This window comes from Notamacropus eugenii, chromosome 4, assembly GCF_028372415.1.
Source record: "Notamacropus eugenii isolate mMacEug1 chromosome 4, mMacEug1.pri_v2, whole genome shotgun sequence".
Lineage (NCBI taxonomy): Eukaryota > Metazoa > Chordata > Mammalia > Diprotodontia > Macropodidae > Notamacropus > Notamacropus eugenii.
The window spans coordinates 36001537-36021713 of record NC_092875.1 but is presented as its reverse complement, the minus strand read 5'-3'; the positions used below and the strand labels follow the sequence as shown (position 1 = coordinate 36021713).

The following is a 20177-nucleotide window of genomic DNA, read 5'->3' as shown; positions in this document are numbered from 1 at the left end:
TGTGACCTTGGGCAAGTCGCTTGCCCTCTGCTTGCCTCAGTTTCCTCATCTGTAAAATGAGGCTGATGACAGCACCTCCCTCCTAGGGTTGTGGTGAGGATCAAATGAGATATTTGCAAAGCACTTAGCTCAGTCCCTGGCACAGAGTCAGGGCTACTTAAACTCTAGACATTATCATAGCATCATTTTTTTCAAGGTAGTGACATTTCCTGTTCTTTGAACAACTTTTTGTTGTTGTCATAGTAAAATACACCAGTTGTAAATGATGCTACTTACTGCTTACGAGTGTTTTCATTGATTTCTTCCTCATCCACAGCACTTCTTGGATAGTAGCCACTCAAGGCAAGGACAGAGCAGGTCTGCTGTCTCTTGGCTGACTTCCTACAGGTTGATCCATTATGTGTTATGTATACAGTTGGTACTTAATACTTGGAAAGAACATCAGAGTGCTGAGGTCTTGAATGTTTGACCATGAGCATATTGCAGAACAGTGGATAAAAATGATTGTGACTGTGTTCATCCTTATTTCCATGGGAAATGCTGTGGTTTCTAGTACTGAGAAAATGGAAAGTGCCCAGAGTCTTAACTGTAGGTATTCTTCATCCTCGAGGCAGAGACCTCTGGGGAGGAGAGCGCCTGTGTCCAAGGCCTCAGAGTGATCCGACCGGCACCTATAGTGTCTTTAGCGATCTCCTAGCCCAAGGGTGGGGAACCGGTGGCCTCAAGGCTACATGATCCCTTTTACTAGAAAGATCAGGGCCTAGTCTAACCCAACATTTTTTAAAAGGGGGGAAGTACAGGGTAGACAGGGTCACACGTGTGCACTCCAGAGGACAGAGCCCCACTAAGCTGGTCCTCTGGCATCTTTCTCTTGCAGCAGCTTCCCTCTTTATTACCAGCCCTCCTTGTCAAATAGTTTCACATATTGCATTCTGATTACTGAGCCTTTTTCTTATTAGTGTTATGGAATAACATTATAGAATAACAGAAGAAACTTGGCTTTGTGACAGACAAGCAGATGTGATCTATAGCAGGAAGCAGGGTCCTTCAATGTGGGTCCAACAGATCCTTCCACTGTGGGGTTTGGGAGTTGCCTGCTGGATTTGACTAAAGAATAGCCCCCCTGCCGGTCTGAGGCCCAGGGTCTGCTGCTGGGCATCGGGGGATGAACCTTTACTTGGACTTTCTATCAGATTTATCAGATAACTACTTTCTCTCTTATATTAGGTTAACAAAGCTCATTGATTTTTACCAGCAGAAAACTTACCCTATTTTAAAACTTCGTTCCACAGATGTTTATTCTGGACCGAGTTGAAGGGGATAGCTGCTCCTTGAATGAATTTACCATCACCGGGTCAACATATGCGCCCATGGGAGAAGTGTAAGTAGTGTGTCCATGGCTGACCCTCCCACCCACTGACCCCAGAGGTGGTCTGGTGTCATGGAGAGAGCTTGGCTTGGCATTGGGAGGGCCAGGTTCTCACTCTGCCTCTGGCCACAGCCATAAGCAAATAATCACTTGTCAGAAATACAAGCATTTATTAATCCTCTGCTGTGTGCTAGGCAGCAGGGGTACAAGGACACAAGTTAGGACAGGGGCAGGGAACCTGTGGCCTTCTAGGTCCTTTAGTGCGGCCTATTGACTGAGTTCAAGTTTTACAGTACAGATCCTTTTATTAAGGGGATTTGTTCTGTGAAGTTTGGATTTGGTCAAAGAGCCTCACTTGAGGACCTATAGGGCCCCGTGTGGCCTCAAGGCCGCCAGTTCCTCCTCAACCCTGGATTAGGAGTTGAAGGTGAGGGGCAGCCAGTGCAACGATACACAGCTAGACTCAGGAGAGTGGCTCAGGCTGGCTTTATGGGTCTGGGAATCATCCATGTAGAGGTGATAATTGAACCCATGGGAGCTGATGAGAAACCCTGTAAGAGAGAAAGAAGGAGAGCAGGGGCAGGATGCTCCATCCTGATAGCCATCCAAGGTCAGACAGGCAGGAGAACTGAGAAGCGAGGGGACAGCGAGGTGAGAGGAGAGAGGGTGGGCACTTAGCAAGTGCTGACCTTTTCAAGGTGTCTCAGTTGAAGCAAGATGGCACGTTAGGGAACTGGCAGTCTCCTAATCACGGTTTTTAGCTTGGGCATGTTTGTGGGCAGCAGAGAAGGAGCCGTGGGTAAGGGGGGTAGTTGGGAAGGTGGCAGGGTCCTCAAGTAAAGGAGTTTTAAAATGAGGGTTCTAGAGATTGTTGCCTGACTCCCAGAAGATCAAGGGAGACTGGATAAGGCCCATTACAGATGTTAAAATAGCATACTATGCAGACTATGCCATAGCAAAATATGTCTCACCTGTCCTAACAAAGTTATGAGACATGATGGGAAATGGACTGGAGTGGTCAGGCTTGTTTGGGACACATGGTATGAGAGGCAGCTAAGGTGTGGAACCAGACTGTGTGAATGAAGATGGTGCTGGGTTGTCTAAGGAGATTGAAAATTTAAGTATTTCATGGCTCTGAAGCATTTTAATATAAAGTAAATTGTCCATTTTCTACTGTGATCTCAAGTAGCTGATTTTTCTCAAGGCAGAAATAGTTATTTCTTGTTCTCAAATGATAATATCCCCTGAGCTACATCTTCCTAAAGGTAATGATTGGGAGCTGTTTAAAAACTGGATGACTACTGACAGACTTAAAAGTAAAATAATATTTAAAAGAAAAGGTTTGTGAATCTAATTTTTAATCCAAAATGATTTCGTGAATGGGAAGTAGATAATAGAGCAGGTGGGGAAAGAAAGATTTCCATGATCTCCATCTCCTAACATATTGCTGTACCGACTCCCCAGTGGGTCATTGAATAACAAGAAAATGACTTTTCCATTTTAAATAAGGTGCTTGAAACAAAACAAGGAAAAGACCTTTTACAGATCCCTTCTGCCTCTTATCTTAAAGAGATAAAATAGGCCTGGGAGTCAAACTTCCAAGAACAGATCAATCATTTATCTGTCAGAGGTGAATTTCTTTGAATTTTTAGAAATGGTTTTATGCATCTAGTTGTACAGTGTGTGTTGACATCTTCTCTATCCAGAAGATGTTATAGACCTTCTCCAGTTGGGGGTTAAGCACCTGAATATTGGAACCTATTCATGATTCTGCCTGTGCAAGATGGGCCTGGCTGGGCCTGTGTAAAGGATGGTCCTACTTCATTTTAAGGGAGGAGTGTGCAAAGGTGTGGTCTCTGTCAGCGGACTAGGTGGATCCAGTGCATCATTTGACCTCAAGGGGAGACAAGCAAATCTAGAGCCCCCGCATTCCAATATAGTAGAGTCTGTCCAATAGGCACCGCATCATCACTTCAGTTATTTTGGAATAAAAAATGTCATTAATATGGAAAAGGAACTTAGAAAAGAAGCCAAGTGACTGTGGGAGCCACGCCAAGGAGGGAAGTGCTCTGAGCTCACTGTCTTCTTCCGTTGCCAGGCATAAAGATGACAAACAAGTGAAGTGTCATCAGTATGATGGTCTCGTGGAGCTGGCCACCATCTGCGCCCTTTGCAATGACTCTGCTTTGGACTACAATGAGGTGAGTGCCTGAGAGCCGGGACCCACGCCACCTGGCTGCTGGGTGGTCTCAGAACCCAGCCTTCTTCCTCCTATTTGGAGAGGGCCAAGTTTTCTTGATGATCTCCCTTTGTCATTGGCGTCCTGTGTCCAGCCAGAAGCACTTGAGTGCCATCCATCACAGTTCTGTAAATAACACATCTCAGAGTGTATGTGGCTGGAGTAGCTAATGCGAGTGAGTCGTTAGCTTCCTCTTAAGTTTCAGAGAGCGCCCCACATTTCATCTTGCTTCAGAAATAACAGGATTGCATCTTGGAGACAAACAGAAACCTTCAACATGTCCTTACTGTGAAGGACTGAACACAGAACTCCGTGGGGATAGAATTCATCTTGAAAATGTTTGCTCTTTTCCTGCCCACCCCACGCCCTAACCCTTGCCTTGCTTCCTAAGAAGCTCTGAACACAGGCAGTTTAAAAAGCATTTACAAAACCCTTCAAAACCAAACTGGAATTGTCGGTCTTAGGGTCTTAGAGAACGCAGAGATTATGCGGCCAGACTCCGCTTTAGGATGGTCCCAGCACTGGAGAGCCTTCACCATGGTAACAACCCTCACCTTTCCCTGTCCTTCATTTTTCTTTAACATAAAGGCAAAAGGAGTATATGAAAAAGTTGGGGAAGCCACAGAGACCGCACTCACTTGTCTGGTTGAGAAGATGAATGTCTTTGACACAGAGCTCAAAGGTCTCTCCAGGATCGAACGTGCCAATGCCTGCAACTCGGTCAGTCCTTAGAACCCAGGGTAGCAGGTAGGGGCTGGGGGTGGCCTGTGGGTGCTGTATCTCATCTCTTGGGGTCCTTCTTCCAGGTTATAAAACAACTGATGAAGAAAGAATTCACCCTCGAGTTTTCAAGAGACAGAAAGTCAATGTCTGTCTATTGTACGCCAAATAAACCAAGCCGGACGTCAATGAGCAAGATGTTTGTTAAGGCAAGTGCCAAGAAGGAAAACTTTTCATTGCCTTAATAAAGCCAAAAATGGTTGGCCTGCTTAATTTCAGTGTTGCAACATAGGGGTGACTCACTTTGTAACCTGGGAGTCTTGTCATTTTCTTTCTAGGGAGCACCGGAAGGCGTCATCGAGAGGTGCACGCACATTCGTGTGGGGAGCACCAAAGTCCCCATGACCCCCGGGGTCAAGCAGAAGATCATGACGGTCATTCGGGAGTGGGGCACTGGTAGAGATACTCTGCGTTGCTTGGCACTGGCCACCCATGACAATCCTCCCCGAAGGGAAGAGATGAATCTGGAGGACTCAGCCAATTTCATCAAATACGAGGTGAGTCAGTGAAAGGATTCTTCATCCACACAACCATCCATGGGTTGAAGGGGCTTTTCTGCAGCTCAGAGGTCATGCAGCTTCACTTTTTCCTAAGAAAAAGATGGGGCTTATTTCCCCAGAGGTAGCCAGCTGCTCCCGGATTAGGAGTTTTCTACTCCCAATAGATATGTCTTTTTTGCTGTTTTGAAATCCTATTTCATTCTGTCAGAAGACTGGGCTGGGTTGAGTCAAGACTAGGTGGCTTATTGGACTGCTTGCTTTGTGATGAGTAACTGAGGGGACTCTGGGTGAGGGTATCTTCAGAAGAGGATGAAGCAAGCGAGTGAGTGAGTTTCCTGCTGCCTCAGTTTCTGGCTCATGCAGCTCTTGAGTAGGGGTGGAGCACTCTGTTCACGATTAGGGGGTGGGGGATGGACTTCCTCAGCTTGAGTCTGTCTTCACTATCTGTGGGCCCTCTTGGTTGTGGACATGCCAGGGTCTTCAGGGTCAGCAAGTCTCTTAGTCTGTTTCTGGGCCCATTTTAGAGTGTGGGTGAGGCACTGGGAAGTTAGTGACCTGGCTGTTGTAGTGTGTAATCCTGTGCACCATTCATTTGGCTTGGTAGGCCCAGCCTGAAAGGGGCCAGTGTGGGGGGCTGAGAGAATGGTGTGCGGGTGGGTGAGCGCAGGACCACAGTCTTCGAGGTGAACCATCAGTGCATTGCCAGGAAGTTTGCTCACCTCTCATCCTTTACAGACCAATCTGACCTTTGTCGGCTGTGTGGGCATGCTCGACCCCCCAAGAACCGAAGTGGCCTCGTCGATAAAGCTCTGTCGGCAGGCTGGCATCCGTGTCATCATGATCACTGGAGACAACAAGGGCACTGCTGTGGCCATCTGTCGTCGGATTGGCATCTTCGGGAATGAGGAAGATGTCAGTGCCAAAGCTTTCACAGGCCGTGAGTTTGACGAGTTGTGTCCTTCTGCCCAGAGGGACGCCTGCCTCAATGCCCGCTGCTTTGCTAGGGTGGAGCCTTCCCACAAGTCCAAGATCGTAGAGTTCCTCCAGTCCTTTGATGAGATTACAGCCATGGTGAGTCTAAGAGAAGACCCCTGGTGCGGAATCAGGGGTAGGAGTCAGCAGGGTCTGGGTGAACCCCATGGAACTTCTTCATCTTGGAGGATTGAGTCTTGTGGGATTTTGGTTAGGTATTACCCACAGTATCCCATTCAGCCAGACAGCAGTAGCTTATCCCATGGGACAGCTGAGCTGTTCAAAGGAAACCACTTACAGAGGGTCTGCTCGTTGTTAGGCTAAGTCACAGCTTCTCATTTCCTGTTAAGTGCTTAGAGGTTAATATTATATGATCATCTTAATATTTCTGTACATACCTGTTTGACTGGAGTCTCTCCTAGAGTCAGTCAAAAACTGTTAAGTGCTTACTATGTGCCTAGGTACCCCACTAAGCACTGAAGATACAATTAAAAACAAAGAGCCCCCAAAGAGCTCACAGTCTAATATAGGAAGGAAGCTGAAAGGGAAGGAGGGGGCAGGTAGCCCTGCCAGGGACCAGGGGGAGAAGTCCAGAGGAAGTAGGAGGAAGAAGTACCTTCTACAGGGGCTCAGCAGCCCACAGCCCTGGCCTTACTTGAGATGGGTCTTCCGGGGAAAAGAAGGCCAAGGCTGGCCAGGTATAATGGAGAGAAATCCAAGAGCTGCGTGCCTGCTGGGAAATGGGGGCTACTGTGCTGTTCCTGTGGGGACACCAGCAAGCTCTGATGTTCTTGTTGTATTCACAGTTGGCTTCCCTGTAAGAATAGAGGGCCGCATCATACAGTGGGATGAGGGGTCTGCAGACCTGGGTTCTGGTCACTCACTGACTGGCCTGGGGTAGAGTAGGTCACTTCAGGCTTTGTTACCCTTCTCTGTGAAAGGAGAGAGGGACATGGCAGTGAAGGCTGGGCTGTTTGATCCTGCAAGTCTGTCACACTCTAATGGTTTGCTCTCAAACTACCTGCCCTTAGACTGGGGATGGTGTCAATGATGCACCAGCCCTGAAGAAATCCGAGATTGGCATTGCCATGGGGTCTGGGACTGCAGTGGCCAAGACCGCTTCAGAGATGGTGCTGGCGGATGACAACTTCTCCACCATCGTGGCAGCTGTTGAGGAAGGGCGCGCCATCTACAACAACATGAAGCAGTTCATTCGCTACCTCATCTCTTCCAATGTGGGGGAAGTTGTGTGGTGAGTGTCTGAGATGTGGCTGTGGGCAGGGGTGCCAGTCTGGGACGAGATGCTTAAAGCAATTGTCATTTTACCGAGAACAGTAGACCCCCGTGGAGGAAGGGCGGAGTGAGGGCAAAGCAGGTCCCAGAGAGGACAGGGCAGGTGGGGAAAAGGGGTCAGGAAGACCAGTATGGTCAGGTTTAAGTATCCTGCCATCCAGCTCCTCATGCTCTAAAAATGAGCTGTTTATTCTGATCTCTATACGTAAGGGAAGAATCGTGTGTGAGCTGGAACACAAGTTTGTGCTTTGTTTCTGCCTCAGTCACAAAGTATTCATTGTCTCTTTTGTTTTATTTAAAGTTGTGGCCCACAGTAATGACCCTACTGTGTGTCCTCTTCTTTTCGGGGGCAGTATTTTCCTGACTGCTGCTCTAGGTTTTCCTGAGGCTCTTATCCCTGTCCAGCTCTTATGGGTGAACTTGGTGACAGACGGCCTTCCAGCCACAGCCTTGGGCTTCAACCCTCCTGACCTGGACATCATGAACAAGCCGCCCCGCAACCCCAAAGAACCTCTCATCAGCGGCTGGCTCTTCTTCCGCTACCTAGCCATCGGGTGTGAGTAGACTGCCCAGCTTTTCTTCCTTTTCGGTGCCTAGTAAAGTGCTAGCAGATGAGGCGAAGTGTGACTCGCTCATGACATTACACAGTTGAGTCCTGGAACTTTTCAGAAACGTGTTTATTCCATCGCATCCTTCTCCCTCTCCCCCCAGCCCCTTCGCACCTCCAGGCACAGAATTTTGTGCCTTTATTTTCCCTCTAAAGTTCTTTGTACACTTTGGAGAGGGCTCAAAATGGGCATGTTGGCTCATTGTCAATGAGCTCCATGTGCAAGTGCAGCTGTGCCTCAGAAGACAATTTTGTTGTGCACTTGGAAAGATCTAAGTCCCAGCTTTCTCCCAACAGACACACACACACACACACACACACACACACACACACACACACACACACACACACACACACACACACACACACACACACACACACACACACACACACACACACACACACACACCACACACCACACACCACACACCACACACCACACATACACTCTGTTAAACAAGTGAAGGGGAGGGTCCTAGATTCCCCACAGGGCTCTAGAGCTAGCTCTCAGAACATCTCCTAGTTGTTCGAAGCCATCACCAAGAGAGGCTAAGGAGGTGTCTCCCCTTGGAAAACCAGACAGCAGGGGCCATAGAATGTGTCCCATCATTGGGTCGAGGCACCATGCTTAGTATGTCTGACATGTGGTCCTCCTACCTTCACTGAACACACGTGTGCACATACATACACACTTCAGACTGGGGAGAAGGAGCAGTGGTCTATATTCTAGAATCTGCAAAGATCCTGGGGTTTTACTTTTACCTCTAAGAACTGGACTTTGAATCAGTCTAGGCAGCCAGCAACAGCCCTTCTAAGGGACAGTGCCAAAAGAACAGTTTCCTTGTTAGTAATATTTTTTAATTCAAGGAATATACTGATTGTTCCTTAATAGGTTGAACATTCCCCTTGTAGTCTTACTTTCATTCTAAAGACATATTTACTGTCTGCATGAATGGTGTGGAAGTGGACTTCGGACCCACTCACCTTAGTTCTCCTGTGCCCTGGAGGCTCAGTTGCCTTGGGGGTTGGCAGCCCATGAGAGGCTGAGGCATCCCCCTTGGCTCTTAGCCCTGAGTGTCTCGCTGGCCCAAATGGCCTACCCCAAGTGTCCCTTGACTCTTCCTCTCTCCCCTAACTGCAAGAGAAGGCCTAGGCAGCCCTCACATGCACTGTTTGTTCTGTCCCCAGGTTATGTCGGAGCAGCGACTGTGGGAGCGGCTGCATGGTGGTTCATTGCTGCAGATGGAGGTCCAAGAATTACCTTCTACCAGCTGGTACGATGCTGTCCTGAGAGATGAGGGGTGGTAGAGCCGTTGGGCGGGGGGGGGGGGGGGGGGGGGGCAGAGATGCCAGGTATAACCTTGCCCTCCTTGGTTGCAGAGTCACTTCTTGCAGTGTAAAGAAGACAACCCGGACTTCGAGGGTGTGGACTGCGGGATCTTTGAGTCACCATACCCCATGACAATGGCACTCTCTGTGCTGGTGACCATTGAGATGTGCAATGCTCTCAACAGGTGAGTCGCTTCAGTGCCTTTAAACATCAGCTCTCATGACAGGTTGGTAGCACTTTACCATTTACAAGATGGTTTCCTTGACAAATGAACAGCAGGGTAGGTGTTTGTAAGAAGTGGCCTCCAATTTACCTGTGGGCAGAGGGGATCCTCCCTGCAGACAGGAGAGCAGGAAGACCTCATGGCTGAACCTCAGTATGTGTTTTCTTAATTCAAAAGGTAGCTCTTGCTGTTGGGGTAACTGGTTATCATGCAGGAGAAACGGAAATTTCTGAGTCACTTGAGATGTTAAAGGGCAAAGGGAACAGAACTTGGAAACTGCTGAAATTGGAGGTACCCTTGGGCCTGGAGGAGCAGAGAAATTGCCCCCTGGTCCCCTATGGAAATAGGGCAAATCAAGTCAGCGTTTGGGTCAGGGACCAGTACCAAGATGGCAGCGTGGGATTACAGGTCTCAATGCTTGGCTTTTGTTCTGATGGTTGTAGGGTGCTCACTCTAGTCCTCTTCCACATGGGTAATGGGATGTATGTATGGATGTGTGCGTGTGTGTGTGTGTGTGTGTGTTCAATGTCGCACCGCAGCTTATCAGAAAACCAGTCCTTGCTGAGGATGCCACCTTGGGAGAACATCTGGCTGGTGGGCTCTATCTGCCTCTCCATGTCCCTCCACTTCCTCATCCTCTATGTAGAACCCCTGCCGGTGAGTCCTTTGGGCCCCCAAGGGTCCCTCCTTGCCCGCCAAACCCCCAGTCCCCACCCTGGTGGGGAAGCCCCACAGTGACCCGGCCCCTTCTTCAGCTCATCTTCCAGATCACGCCTCTGAATGTGACCCAGTGGCTCATGGTGCTGAAGATCTCCCTGCCTGTGATCCTCATGGATGAGACCCTGAAATTTGTGGCCCGTAACTACCTGGAACCTGGTAAAGAGTGTGTGCAGCCCACCTCCAAAACGTGCTCTTTCCCAGCCTGCACCGAAGGGATTTCCTGGCCGTTTGTGCTGATCATTATGCCCTTGGTTATCTGGCTTTATAGCACAGACACTAACTTTAGTGACATGTTCTGGTCTTGACTGACGTAGTTTTACATAAAAGATGTTTAACTTAATCAATTAATTTTTTTTTATTGTTTAAAGCAACTGTCTATTTCTGCTGAATTTTCCCATGAACATGTTTGCTGGTGAAGGAGGTTTCATACTCTCGGTTTTGTTTGCTTTTTCTGACTCCAGTGGGGCAAGATTTTCCTTTTTTATACACATAATTAAAGTGTCCATTGACATGTACAGAGAACTAACACTATTTTATGCAAATATTTTTTTGTAGATGAAAAAGCATGTACAGTGTTCTGTCCAATAGTCTCATCCTTGTATAAAGAAATCGTCGAGCCAGCAGACATTGTCAGCAAATTAATTGGCGGCAGATTTTAGGGAATGAATGTGTGTGGTTGTTTTTTTTTTCTAAAACTAAATAGCATGTATTGTCTTCTGCATGATCACCTGGATTTAATTTGATGTCACCGTCTAATTTTTTTATTCATAAGCCAATTTTTCTGCACTGAGCAGAGTACTGCTACCTCAGTCAGTATTTTTGGTTTGCCGCCCTCCCTGCCCGCCCCTCACCGCCAGCACCACCCCCTTTTCCCTTCTGCCCCCACTCCCTCTTGGCTTCTTGGTTCTCGGATGCCGATGGTTTTGTTTACATCCGTCTCAATGAGAGGTAGGCCTATTCTCGCTTGTGCAGAAAACATTGTTCCAGATTCACTCTCCTGGATTCATCTCCCCCAGCGTAGTTTTTAAGGTTATTTATTTAAACGTCTAATGTATTTTCTTGTAACAGACATTGTTTTGCCAATGTTGCCCACTTCAGCGGCACTTATCTAGTTTTAAAAGAAATAAATAAAACCTTTTAAATGGACAGAGGAGAAGACCTGTCTCGTTTTAACTCTTAAAGTGACTTAAGCCCAGTTGGGACTCCTCACGAATCCAATAAAGTCTATTCCTTTTCCTTCAAGACTTTAGACCAGAGCCTTGGTAGTGATTGAGAGGGGCAAGAGCCTGACACAGTTAGAAGTTGGGTCTGAGGGCATGAGTTGTCATCTGCTAGATACTCTTAATGCCATTTCTGACAGAAAAAGATGTAACATGAGCTCCAGTGGCGGGTGGGTGGGTGCGTGTGCGTGTGCGCGTGTTTTGTAAAATCTGTATATAGCACATGACCAAATGGACATACTGTATAGGACAAATTTTTATTTTACCGTGGCACTAACCACCACCATCCTCATCATCGTGGTTGATGTTTGCGCATGTTCCAAGTTCGGTCCGATCCCAACAACGTGTAAGTCATTAACGGTCCTAACTGTGGTGTTTTTCTCCAATGCCTTCCAACATTCACCAACTAAAGTGAGTATTTGTTGTTGTTAACCAGGGGTGACTTTGCTTTTTTTTAATAATCTACTGTACGATGTTAATGAATAAATGATGACTTCCTTGGTCCCCAGCTCCCTCGCTGTGCTATGTGATTTGCGCCCTTTGGGCACCTGACCCAAGTGGCCATGCCAGCTCCTGATGAGAATTTGGCCTTAGGACCATCAGAGGGCAGTCAGGTCACAGACTGAGCTAGCTCCCCTGGTACAGCTGTGTCCATAGCTCTGGGATCAGTGGGTCCTCACCAGGTTCATTACTTTAGGGAGTTATCTCCATAGCCCCCTCTTTCTAATCTGCTTCTGGGTGACATCCTTGGGCCTTTAAGCTAACACATCCAGTCAGTAGCCAACAACTGGCTGACTTTATAGAGGAAGTTAAGTCCCCACCAGAGATAAATGACAGTGGGATAAAATCCCCCCCAGAGCCACTTGGTCAGCACCCTTTGGTCAGAGGAAACCCTTAGAGGGACCAACATCCCTCAGTCTGCCTCTCTGTGTTTATGGGAAGGGGAAGACATCACAAAAAAGGAGGGTCTAATAGGTAGAAAATGCCAAAAGATTCTAGGATGGGAATGCTTCAAAGGAAAACTGAAATTTTAGGTCATGTACTCCTTCCTTCCTTTTTTTTTTTTTTTTTTAAGTCCCTGTGTGAGCTGCTGCTGTTTCAGTCTTGAAGGTCAGTCAACGGTCTCCCTACCCAAGCCCTCCTTCAAGAGGGGGAAGGGGGAACCATGGAGGGCCCCCTCCCCCACAGAAAGCAGCAGACAGTGAGTCTCCAGTGCCCTCATGGGCCTACATCATGTTTGTCTGAAATGCCTGGAGGAGGAGAGGGGGACCTGGGCCTTGCTATAGCTTAGGCTAGCTTGCTACCAGATTCCCTACAGATGGGTGTACTGTGCCATTAGCCATGGAGAATGATCCATACTGTAGTTGGTAGCCATCTTTCCTTGATTTGCAGGATGGAACAGTCCAGGGCAGTGGACAGACTGACTCCCTTCTCTGTATGGATGGGGCAGGACCCTCTCCTTATTTCCCAGCATTCATCCTGGGCCCTCTTAGTTCTGCTTGCATCAGCTGAGGCTGCCATTAAGTTACCTGTTCCCTGGCTCCTCTCAGTTCAATACCAAGGAGCTCCTGAAGCCCTTTGTGCTGTTGATACCTGTATCCGTAAGGCCTTCCTTTGCTCTGCTGCTTTGCAGTCTACCATGACCGTGTTTCTGGTACTGTGCGGTATGGGTAGGAATCCTGGGAGGAGGGTAGATATGTGCCTGTCCTGCTTCTTCCGTAATGAGCCAGAGCTTTCAACCACCATCTCTAAAGGCTCCACCAGGAGAACAGGGAGAACACCATCTTGACCTCTGCCTGTCTGAGCAGCGTAGCCCAACTTGGGGCTGAGTACTCTGGCAGTAGCTTAGAATGACATGGAAGAAACTGGCCTGTTCCCCACCCAAAGATGAATCTGTTCCCATGTAGGAATTGAAGACTGACCCGTCAGGTTTTGACTAAAGCCTCACGTTAGAATAAACTCAGTCTAGCAGGGAAAGGCACCAGGTACCGCCCTGAAGACAGCACACTTCCTAGCTACTGGATGACTTTGAGCATTAAAACTCCACTCAGTCTTTGTCTGCCCTCTGGGTTACTGATGAAGGGGTTTTCTCCCTTCATCTCCTTGAAGCATTTCTGAGACCATGGCCATCTCTCCAGGACGCAGCAGGTGGCCGGGCCCGGTGGAATGAATGCCTGATTTCACTGCTCACTTCTGATTTACACTTAACCATTAACCCTCCTTTCTCCTGTATGCTGATTTCACATCCACTAACCACCTCTTGGGACATGTTTCCTAACCACACCAAGCCAAGGGTGAAGGCAGCTAGCCTTGAATATGTCAGTGTAGTCCAGGTGTTCCCCTCCCCCTCTCTCGTTATGGGCCATTGACAGTTATCATACTGGCCAGTGAACTGAGGTCCAGAAAGAGCCAACTCTGCACCATCTCTCTCTGTCACTATGGATCTTTTGGTCTTATTTTTGTCATAAGAGTAACTTCCTTTCTCCCCCCATTTTCCTACCATGCTGATTTCCTTTCTCTTTCCTTTTCAGCATTACTGGAGTAACCGCTTCCTAAACCATTGTGCAGAAGTGTGAGGTTGTTTTGTTGCGTGCATGTGCGTTTTTTTAGCAACATCTACCAGCCCTCTGCATGTGTGATGTTGGAAAAAAAACAAAAACAGGAAAAAAAATCCTCTCAAGCTCATTGTGTGTGATGTGGAGGACGTACGTGTGGGTTTCAATGGGGTTTCACTTTTTAAAAAGAATCAGTTACTACTTTACAAACGTGCAATATCGCTTAACAAATCTGAAAACCCTCCCGGGAAATCTGGCTCTTTGCTGTACGGAGATTTGAGTCTTTACAAACTTCAGATGACTGAGAATTAGGAGCCGGCAGCCAAGTTTCCCTATTTCTCCCTGGGATAAAATGCCATAGCTTATATAATGTACAAATCCTCAATTGTAATGCATGCCTTCTGTTGTGAGTAGCCAACCTTCTGTACGGTCTCATTGAAACGTGCTACTTTATAAACAGCAATGTACAGTATGCTTATTTATAAACTCATGAAAAACACTACAGATGTTGAATGTTAAAAACCATAGCCAGCCCTCCAGTCCAGAACTTCAGTTTTATTGTTGTTTTTTTTAAATGTGTGCAAACAACTCTTTTGCACTGTAATAATGTAACTTATTTAAGGAAAATCCAAGCAGTAGACAGATGTTGGTGCAATAATACAAGTAGGGTGATGCGTTCCTCTTCAACCTAACGCTAAAAGTCCACTTTTGATCACAGACGCATGTTGGACGTTAGAGACTGTAAATAAAGATGAGTTGTTTATTTCTGTGCTCAGAACAATAAGCATCACAACCGTCATGGTTTCAGGTAAATAAATTTATTCTACAATACAGCTGTGGGGTGTTCTTTGATGCACTGGTTTTCCAATGGTGATGGCCTATCCAGCCATTAGCTTAGCCCCTGGGAAGGAGGGAATGGTTGGCAGCCTGATAAGCTCTCAGAGCTTCCAGGGTAATGGCCCCCCTTTCTTGAGTTCGATGCCATGGCAGGTGGTGAGGTCAGAATAATGCCCCCTGATAGCCTGTCCCTTCCAGGCCTATCCATACGTTTACACCAAAAAAGGCTTGGAACATTGACTTGCCTTTACCTAAGAGCATGTAAGGAGAAGGAAGGGACTTAGGTCAACGTGCAGTACGCAGAGCAGAGGGGCCTAGGGGATCTCAGGCTCATGGGGATCTTCTTTCTCTTTGAGACCAAGAAAGGTTCTCAAATTAGTCTGTTTTCAAGGTTTCATTGTCTTGGCTGCACACACAAGGCACCTTCCCTTATGGAAAACTGGCAAAACAGCTGTGTGTGAAATATCTCACTCCTATGGTCCCCCACCTCGGGTGAAAAGGTCTATTTTCCCCTTCATAGACCAAGGTCAATCATAGTTTAATAGCATCTGACATCATTTTTTAAAATGTAACCACTGTCCAAACCCCATATTTATGAAGATCACCACCGCTGGGTGAACCAAGGCTGGACCCATGCCTGTTACTCCCAATCCAGAGCCCTTTTTGCCATGTTATTGGACCGGTGAGGCTGGGGAAGTCGGCAAAGGCTCATAACTGCCAAGCCACTTTATGCCAGATGAGAGCCGGGTCGTTGCCAGAAACTTAGCTAGTGTCAGGCTTTGGCCATGTTGGCTTGGGGCAGTTCAGAGAACTCACAGGTAGGGAGAAGACCCATCTGTGTTAGCAGCTTGGAGCTCTTCCCCAAGTGAAACCCAGAATTATTCAGGCTGCCTGAAAAGCAGGTTTAAATAATAAGCCCTGCCTGTTAGCAAAATGACCCGGATGGTTTGGATGAACCTTAGACCATGCAGGAGGGACAGTCAAACTTAAGAATCTCCAGGCTTCCCTCTTATTCCCTATTTCCACTGCGGAGAAGCAGAGTAGGACAGCCCACCCCACATGTTACCAAATTGTGCAGGATGGTCTGACATGTCTAGTTCCTGCAAAGGCTAAAAAAATGTTTATCAGTTCCTGTCTGGGCTTCCCCAGGCTTTGCCTACTATGGTAGTGTTTTTCTAGACAAATTACACTGTATGATTCCAAATCCTTGCCAGCCGCCTCTATGTTCCTACTCCATATTACCCCTCTCTGGTCTCCCACAAGACAGGGTCAAGGCCTAATAAGCCACTTGAAAATCATGATATCCTTGTTACATATGGTTCCAAATGCCCTTCTCAGTCTTGCTGCAGTCCCCAAGTACCTTCCCCTCCCCCCAAAGGTCACCCCTCTATTGGGATGGACCCAGGCTGTCCCCTCCAGGGATCCCCATGAGACCCCGAGGTCAGAACAGCCACCAGTCAGCACCAACCTCATAACATGTGTTTACTAATGGAGTGGGGGGAATGCACCCTGGGTCCCTCCATCTGAAATCATCTCACAGCATGCCGAAGAGACTGCCTTTCAGGTCTTGAGGCAACCCCCAAATCTAAGCAAGCCAAACACGTCCCTCCCCGCGAGTCTTGGCAAAGGTGCCTAGTTTGCTCAGGGTTCTAAGTGCTGCTAACCTAAAAGGGAAGGAGGAAGTGGAGTAGGGCATGGAACGAAGAGGGAAGCAAATTGGGTTTTTAACATGTACAAGATGTAGTCTGAGTCAGCCATAATCCAGAGGCAAGAGATGCACTTGCCATAGCTCTGATCTGAACCCTCAACGGGAGACATCTACCTGACCCTCCTTTCTTGAGTGGGATGGGCGAAGTACCAGGATGAGGGAAACTCAGAAATAGTCCCAGTCCCACCTCTGAGACAGAGTTGGACTTCAGACCCAGTAACATGAACATCCACATTCACTGACACGCGCTCTCCTGGGCCTTCTAAAATGGCAAGCTTCCTCCCCAACATGCTGGGGCCCGCCTACACTCAGGCATGTACGTCCCTGCCAGCTGGCCAAACAGGTAGCACTAGGGCTGGGATCTCCTGGAAAAGTCGGCCCTAGCCCCAGGCTCCCATCCTCACACCCTGCTTTCCTCTCTGCCTGGTCTTTGCCTGCACCCCTTCCCCATCCACACACCCCACTCACTGACTGAGCAGACCAGGAAGGAGGCCACAATTTAATGATATTTACTGGGCAAGGCAGGGGTGCCAAGAGCTACAAGATCAGTAGGTCTCTAGTTTGCTCCAATATAACAAACTTGGGAGCGGGTTCTAGCACATCCCTACTATTGGACAAGGATTCTCTTGCTCAGGAGCAGCATGGTAGTAGACGTAAAGGGACCGGCTCTGAAATGAGAAGTCTTGGCTTCAGAAGCAAACCTGAGTCTAACTTCACAGCACTAAATCTGATGAACATCTCTCTTCATCTCCCTGGGCCTCTGGTTCCTCATCTGTAAAATGACAGGGATGGCCTTTCTGGCCTCTAGGACTCCCATACCTCTAGCTAAAATTGGATTTGGAATTCAAAGACAAAGCTGGGCCTTAGGGAGCCAAGTCCAGGGTGGCAGTTTTCATGGGGTAAGAGTGGGAAACCTTGGCCATGAGCCCAGCGGGGGGGGGGGGGGGGGAAGGGGTGCCACCCTGGAAGACAGGCTCCAAAAAGGTCAGCCTCATCCTTCCATGGGCCGACCTAAGCCAGCCTGCATCAGGGCCGGGTTGATGTCACCTCCAAACCCTGTGGTTCCAGGAAATGGTCTCTCTTCTCTGGTTTTGAAAAGGCCCTGGATTCCTTCCTAAACCCCCACTTGATTCCTAGACCCAAACACCACCCACAGAGATGAAAGGGAAGAGAAGGGAGCACGGATGAGAGGCAGCAATCCCCTAGGGGTACAGGGGCCACATTAGAGAGGTCTGGGGATGGGAAGCATGGGTGGCCCTGCACCCCTGAAGGCTGGGGCTGGGCAGGCCCGCTAATGGCCATCTCCATCCCTAACCCAATGCAAGCATTTATTAGACACCAAGAGTAAAGTACCACATCAGGCTCTCGGCATACCAGACAAACCAAGCTCTATCCTCAGGAAGCTTATGTTCCACGGTAGAAACGAGCAGGATCAGACACCACATGTTCATGATCATTCACAGAAGGGAGAACGCCCACAAATGGAGGAGTCAGAATGGGGCAGCTCGGCCTACAGAGCACCAGGCCTGCAGTGAAGTCAAATGCTGCCTCAGACACTCACCACCTAGGTAACTCTGAGCAAGTCACATCTTTGCCTCAGTTTCCTCAACTATAAAATAGGGATAACACCTGGGTTTTTGTGAGGATCAAAGAAGATAATATTTGCAAGGCACTTTGCTCAGTGCTTGGTACACAGCAGGTGCTATGTAAAATGCCAATTATTATTACTAATACCTTAAAACATTCTCTTATCTACTCTGCCACCAAGATAAGCCGCAGCAAAGAGATGCCCACAAGTGCCAAAGTGATTTTTTAAATTAATTTTATTTTTTAATTAACAAAAATCTATTTTTTCTCCCTCTCCATCTCCCACCCCTACCTCACCCCCCCCCCCAAAATCAAAACAAAAAGAAAAACCCCTGTAACAAATATGCATAGTCAAGCAGAACAAGTCCTAACATTGGCTCTGTCTGTAAAGGAGGTCTCAGTGTACACGTCTCATTGCGGAGGAAGGTCCCCCGGCTTTATCCCAGGTCTTCTGGGGTCAGGCTCAGTCACCATGATGATCTTGTCTTCACAGTGCTGTCACCACAGAAAGGTTTGGTTTTGCTCCCTTCTCTGTGCATCAGTTCACTGGAGTCTCCCCACATCTCTTTACAAGCCCATCTCCATTTCTTAGGGTGCAAGAGTCTTGCGTTGCATTCATATAGCATGACTTTCTTCAAACATCCCCCACAAAAGAAGTTTCTGCCAGTGTTTGTACATATAAGCCCGTTCCCTGCTCCTGTGACCTCTTTGGGGCACAGGCCTACTAGGGGTACTGCTGGGCCACACAGTTTAGAAACTTTGCTCTCCCAAAAGGCTACGCTCCCGTGCCTGTTTTCCCGCAGCCCTTCCAACAATTGCCATCAGCCAGTCTCCTTACATCTTCCTGCCCTGTGTACAGTGACGCACGAAGGCTTCCCAGCCTGGACACTTTAGCTCCTCCCACTTCCTCCACTGCTGGAGCTCAGCTGAGGGGCTGTGCTCTATGCCCCAGAAAAGAATCTGTGGGAAGTTTCTCCTCATCTCCAGAGCTACAAGGACTCTCTCCTACTTCAAATTGTCTTATTTTTACTCCTTTGTGTACACACTCTATCTCCCAGTACAAAGTAAATTCCTTGGGAGTAGCAGTGGTGGGTTAGTCGATTCATTGGTTGGTATCCCCAGCAACTAGCACAGCGTTAGACACACAGTAGGCACCTAACAAATGCACTGAGCTGAAGTGGGGCTTCCAGAAGAGAAGACAGATGAGGTGCAACCAGTCCTGCCTTACTTTGTCCTAGAAAATGCCTGACAGTCCCGTTGTCCCAATAGCAGCACCTTTAACACCTCAGAGACTGAGACCTTTGTGGTGACATGTTAAAGGGGTATGTGTTCCCTGAGCAGATACAAATAGAAGGGAAAGTTAGCCTCAAGGGGTTAAGAGGAGTTGGCTGTCCCAGCCTAATCTAAAAGCTGCTAAATACAATCAAGTTGGCCCATTCTAACATGGCCTACGAAGCCCCAAGAGCTAAACGAACAAACACGAACCATCAACACCTTTGCAAATGCCAACAAGTCAGGAGACCTGGGTTCATCTCTGCTAGGACACTCAGAAACAAGGTGATCATTGGCATGTTATTCAAACTTCTCTGCCTCAATCTTCTGTAGAATGGGGATGCCAACCCTTGCCACACCCATCTTAAAGCACTCTATAGAAAGGAGTCCTATCACAGCAAGCCCACCATCGCCCACTTCCTGGTAACTCAGCCAGGTGACTCTGCCTAGCACCTTGGGAGCCCTCCCGTGGTCTCACCTCCAGCCACAGAAAACCCAAGTTTGGCCCTTCCTTCACAGTGTTCTCCCCTAGGGGCCAAGAGGGCAGTTCAGGAGTTACCTAGGGACCACTTGGAGGCCTAGCCAGGGGTCCTACTTAAATCAGGTTTCCCTAGTTTGTCTGCGGGATCCAACCCATCTCCTGCTGTCAGCAGTGAAAGGGTCAAGGCATCGAGGGGAGGCTGCACCTTGGCCCAGAGTCATAGGCCCATAGAACCACAGGTACAAGAAGAGGCCCTAAGTGAGCCCCAAAGACTTCTGAGAGGTCGCTTCTTGCTTGTGTTCGAGGGCTGGGAGGAGGGCACTTGCTTTGCCTATGGGGAAGGAGGCTGCTTGGCGCTCTGTAAGCAGTTACAAGCAGACACAAGGTGCTTCTTTTGAAGTAACTGCCCCCTTCATTTTCACTGCTGAAGGCAAGAGTAGAAGGTGGAAGTGGAGTTGCTCCCTTGTGTCTGCCCTGAGCTGAG

The 20177-nt window shown here is 48.2% G+C and overlaps 1 protein-coding gene across 2 annotated transcripts in view; it reads left to right on the top strand.

Moving 5' to 3' along the window:
- Positions 1-13954, top strand: part of ATP2A2 (ATPase sarcoplasmic/endoplasmic reticulum Ca2+ transporting 2) — a 60856-nt gene extending 46902 nt beyond the window's left edge. Inside the window, exons 9-21 of one of the 2 annotated variants that reach the window (XM_072600490.1) lie at positions 1293-1381; positions 3468-3570; positions 4197-4328; positions 4415-4537; positions 4667-4885; positions 5624-5959; positions 6892-7112; positions 7507-7709; positions 8949-9034; positions 9141-9274; positions 9853-9970; positions 10069-10189; positions 13785-13954. In XM_072600490.1, coding sequence (XP_072456591.1) covers positions 1293-1381; positions 3468-3570; positions 4197-4328; positions 4415-4537; positions 4667-4885; positions 5624-5959; positions 6892-7112; positions 7507-7709; positions 8949-9034; positions 9141-9274; positions 9853-9970; positions 10069-10189; positions 13785-13798 — 1899 coding nt within the window. In that variant the 3' untranslated portion in view covers positions 13799-13954. Of the gene's footprint in view, positions 1-1292; positions 1382-3467; positions 3571-4196; positions 4329-4414; positions 4538-4666; positions 4886-5623; positions 5960-6891; positions 7113-7506; positions 7710-8948; positions 9035-9140; positions 9275-9852; positions 9971-10068; positions 11762-13784 lie in introns of those variants that run through there. The other variant, XM_072600489.1, reaches the window with a different exon arrangement.
- Positions 13955-20177: the final 6223 nt, after the last annotated feature.